The following is a 4,832-nucleotide window of genomic DNA, read 5'->3' on the forward strand; positions in this document are numbered from 1 at the left end:
AATAATAACAATAATAATAATAAATTTAACTTGTAATGCTCTTTTCTTTTACAAAAATCCCAAAGTGCTACAAACATCAAGCGACTATTAAAAAAATAAATTAAATAAATTAAAAAAACTTCCGAGCTCTGTTAAATGTAATTAAAACCAGTGGTAAAATCATGCAGAGTCAGAACAGGCTTGATTAAAAAGAAAAGTCTTCAAGCCTTTTTTAAAGTCAGCCAAGTGACTGCAGTGCTCTCAGGTATAGGGAGGGACTTCCAGAGGCGGGACGTAGCCACGCAGAATGCCTGATCTCCCATGGTCCTTAATTTAGTTTGTGGRAGGTGGAGGAGGTTACTGTTCTGTGACCGGAGAGAACGGGTGGATGAATATGAAATGAGATTATTTATGTATATCAACCTAGCTTTTTTTTACTCTTAACTCACCTCTGACCTTGTTGATTTTGATCACTTACTGTATAGACAAGAAAAAAAAATCAAAAGTTTTGGTACCATACAATATTGTATTGAAAATATACTTGTTTTTTGACTAATTTGTTTTCAGAGTAAATGTAATAGTAAATTCCTCCTTAGTGGCTTGAATTTAGCTCACACAMAACAGAAAAATCTTTATATACAAGCCAGAAATGGAACCAGTCTTAAAAATTGTAGAAGTTATAGGTCCAGAGAAAATTGCTGCTATACATTCACAGCTTATATTTCAGTAAAATAAATTGTAGTTATGTTGAAGACAGTGTCAGCTTTCAAAAGTTGTTTAATTTAAACGGCTTGGGTTTTGTTTTCTGCATAACTTCACACAGAATGGGAAAAGGAGCGACTTTCCCCCGTTGACCCTGTAAGACAGGATAACGCTCTAACATTGATTAATGTGTTGTGCCTTTCCCAGAGACAGCTTAATGATATTCCCAAAAGAAACAAAGAGTGTTTAGTCATTCGCATATCTGTCTCATATTTTCCATGTCTTCAAAACAAAGGAGCATCTCTTAAATTTACAGACCTAGTATTTACACTGGAGGATGTGATTGCCTAGATTATACTGAATGGTTTTGTGCAACATTTCCAGCAAATGAATCTAAGGCTGTTTGTGGTCGTAAGGTTAGAGCTTCACTCATTTCCTGCCTCCAAGCTCCAGCAGCCTCGTGTGAGCTTCTCTTTCCTCTTTGTGCCCTTTTGAGGTCCCCATGCTAGCCGAGTTAAACCTCTGTCTGTGTTTTTTTTCTTCTTCTTCTGTTTTAGTGCATCTGGGTCTTATCCTGCTTCCTCCTGCTCCCTGAGGTTTAGATTGAACCATTCTGGGTTTCCAGCTTCTGGAAAGCCTGTTTCTGGGACTGTAACCCTGAGTCAATGAACCAAAAAGGAGGAAAAGGACASAGAGAAAATAAGAGCATGATGGAGATTTCTGAGGGTATGCTGGAAACTAAAAATTGAAGGAAAATTTATAGAAAYTCACAAGAAACTTTGCTTTGTTTTTTTTATATATTTGGAATCTTAGGCAGTTTATGCAAGAACTGTTTCCAGGTTTTTATCTAAAGGTGCTGTCACACTATTACATTTTAGACAACTTATACCAACTTGTGAAAAGTTTGTTCAACATTAAAGATGTCTAAGCTGAAGATGGAATTTTAAAAAATCTACTTGAAGCTTTTTTTTTTGTTTCTGTTTTGGCGCTTTTTCACTCAAATTACCAGTAATTCAAAAATGTCTTTTTTTTTTATTCATCTTTAGTTCTTGAGGACTTCATTTTTGTTACAGAGTTTACAGATACTCTGCATATTTTCACAAACCATGTTTTTTTGCAGATTCAGGTGTTAAATCTAGTGCACTTTTTCTTTTTTGTAGCGTTTTCTGGATGTGTTAGTGACATCTGCTGGAAGCGTATTTAGTCACTTTATGTTCATAGCATAAATATTATAATTGTGTGCTTTAGCTAAGTTAAATACATAGTTTTTCTTTGCGTTTTCCACCCTGATCTTTTTGTTTTCAGTTGTTTTTTTGGAGGTAAAAATCCAAAAAACAGGTGAAAGTCCCTCTACCAATATACCCACTGTCCCTCCTCTGGACATGTCCAAGSTTTATCTCCCAGTTGTTCAATCTCAGCTGCACCTCTCATGATCTCATTCCTTATATTATCTATCTTGTCACTCCCAAGGAGAACCTCAACATCTTCAAAAGCATGTCTATCCTTTACAACAGAGAATAATTTATTTTATTAAATTGTAAAATTTAAATTAACAAAACAAAACTGGAGAAGAAGACACAAGGATCACCTTTCCACAGTTTATTTCTTTTTAAAATAATTCATACAAATGCAAACAGTCACAAACGTATCTTTTTCAGGTTGATGTTATTTGACCAAAAATAATGATATTTACTTTAGAATATAAATTATGTATACTGTATATTGCTACGCCTACTACTTACCATAAAAGGGACTAAGGTAGGCAACAGTGGACTGTGTGTTACTACCAGGGATGGAATTTCAAGGAGCACCYAAACTCTTGAAACGCATGGCTGTTGTTTTTATTGTGGCACCGATAGGTTTGAAGGAGGAATGTTTTGAATTWATTTTTTTAGAAGGAACTGGCAAAGAGTTTATCCTCCACAAAAAGACAGGCATCCTGTCAAGAAAGATAAAGATCAAAGTTTAAGTTGTAGTTTAGGATGTTTGATCCTGACAGTACCTTCTCCTCTGYAGGACTCACTCGAGACTTTTGGACAAAGAAAATCCAACGCTGCCTATAAATTGCTCAGCAACGGCTAGAGAAATGTCCATCCCTGATTGCTACGCTTACTACCTCACCATAAAGAAGACCAGGTAGGCAACAGTAAACTGTTTTTTTAATACTACTCAGCTGCTGGTAGGAGGGGATCCAGAAAAGATTGGTCTAATAACAGCAGAACTGGAATCATTATGTAAAAAATATTAATAATAATAAGGTTGTGAAGTTGCACTAGTAATATGCTAACGTCACCATTTATAGCTAGGTTACAACTTCCGTTTGGACCATTCCAAACTTTTACAGAATGTTACCATGTGAAGTTTAGATAGGAGTCTTTGTAATTGCGCTGCGTGGAAAGTACTTGCTAGAACCCCTTCTCCCAGTGCTGCTTTTTTTTTTTTGTTAGACACAGATACAACCAAGTCACATTGACACAGGCAGGCAGAACACCATATGTACACATAGACACAGAGGCCACAGAAGGTGGTTAAATGGTATACTTAGGGAAGATCCAGGTTGAAATGTTAAAGGGATGCCTGTCTGAAGGAACTGACATGCTTCTGTGCTTCACGTCGACGTCTTTGTGCTGAAATGTTGTTTGTGTATGTGGAATACCATAGGCTTAGGTTGTATGTTTCTTCTTTTAGAAAGTTGATAAAACTTTTAAGCTTTGTAGTCTTTTAATTAAGCTTTCTAGAGATAAAATGGTAAATCTGTTGTGTAATTAGACACATGGCTCTAAAGGCAGCATCAATAAATACTGGATAAGCATCACATGGAAACAAAGTTTTAAACTGTCAGTTCTCTCTGAGCTGTACAACTTAGTGACACAAGAAGCCTCAAATCAGAGAAAAACAGATATCTTCTATAAAAGATGTTTTGTCAAACTGTGTAGGATTTTACAGCCTTTCAGCGTACCACTGTGCCAATTTATGAACTAAAACTAAGACAAAAACTCAACATCCCAACAAGCATACCGTTTTCCCACTTCTCCACAGCCAGTCCTCCCACTACTCCTCTAACTTGGGCCAAACATTTACACAAGTCCCAAGAGCAAAATGACATGCTCTCTAAACAAAACCAACAAGCGCAAACATTAGATCAACTTTATCTCTTTGTTAAAGTTTGTTTTTCTAATGTAGCAAGACACAAAAAGGCAAGCGGGTAGAAAAACAAAAGCACTAAGTGGCATAAAAAATGTATAAAACAAAATGTAAAAAAAAAATAAAATAAAAAAACTGCGGAAACTTAATTTCCTGAGGTGGTGTGCAAAAAGCTGCCTCTTTTTAGGGGGCTTTGCTAATTTGGGGACACAAAACAGAAAAAGGTTGATATTGTTTTCTTAAACCAGTTTGGTTACATGGGGAGATCACTTTTTAAAGACTGCAATACAAAAAAATCAGGATCTTCTTGCTGTAAGTCTAAAACCAGTTTACAGACAGGTTGCATTCATTTCATAACCTATTTCTTTGCACATCAAACTAAAGAAAGGACATTGACAAAAAGGAGAAAGACAAGAAACCCACCCCCTCTAACTTTGGACACTACAGTCTAAGACAGTGATTTTTGTTTCAGTTTTTTTTTCTCCCCAAATCAACAGATATAAGCTATATATTTATATATTTTACTTCTGGTTGAGAATGTGAAGATCTGTCTGTGAGCAGAACATCAAATTCTTGTCGGGGTTGAGGATATATGTCTTGTTCTTTGATTACAACATCTAACAGTTATCTAATCCTCTTAAGTCACTTTTATTTTATCCCCCACGTTGTTCTTCTTTGGAGTGTGACATGTCTGTTAGAAAGCAATTGCCAGAGAGTCTAGAGTTCAACTTGAACCTGTCTGGTAACAATTTATCATTTGGGAGTTTATCGCTATCGACACCCGTTGCTGTGGCCACTTCCTCCAGCTGYGGGTCGGCACGGGCGAGTGTGTGTGTCTGTGTGCAAAGAGGCTACAGTTGATCGTTGGGATGCTGCTCTCTGTCACCCTCTGGTGGTTTCACTGTGTTCTGTCCTGGAGACGGAGCATGAGGAGGGTGCGTGACAGCAGGCGGGAGGGTGTGTGCGATCGGCACGGCGCTTGGCACGATGCCTTCAACGGGTGGAGG

General features: G+C 37.1%; 1 protein-coding gene across 1 annotated transcript in view; it reads right to left on the bottom strand.

Annotated features, from left to right (window-relative positions):
* Positions 1–2,265: 2,265 nt before the first annotated feature.
* The window catches only part of ctbp1 (C-terminal binding protein 1), a gene marked incomplete in the record, with an annotated part of 18,879 nt that continues 16,312 nt past the window's right edge, over positions 2,266–4,832 (bottom strand). Inside the window, 1 exon segment of the mRNA XM_014001948.1 lies at positions 2,266–4,832. Coding sequence (XP_013857402.1) covers positions 4,677–4,832 — 156 coding nt within the window.

Source organism: Austrofundulus limnaeus, unplaced genomic scaffold (assembly GCF_001266775.1).
Source record: "Austrofundulus limnaeus strain Quisiro unplaced genomic scaffold, Austrofundulus_limnaeus-1.0 Scaffold11, whole genome shotgun sequence".
NCBI lineage: Eukaryota > Metazoa > Chordata > Actinopteri > Cyprinodontiformes > Rivulidae > Austrofundulus > Austrofundulus limnaeus.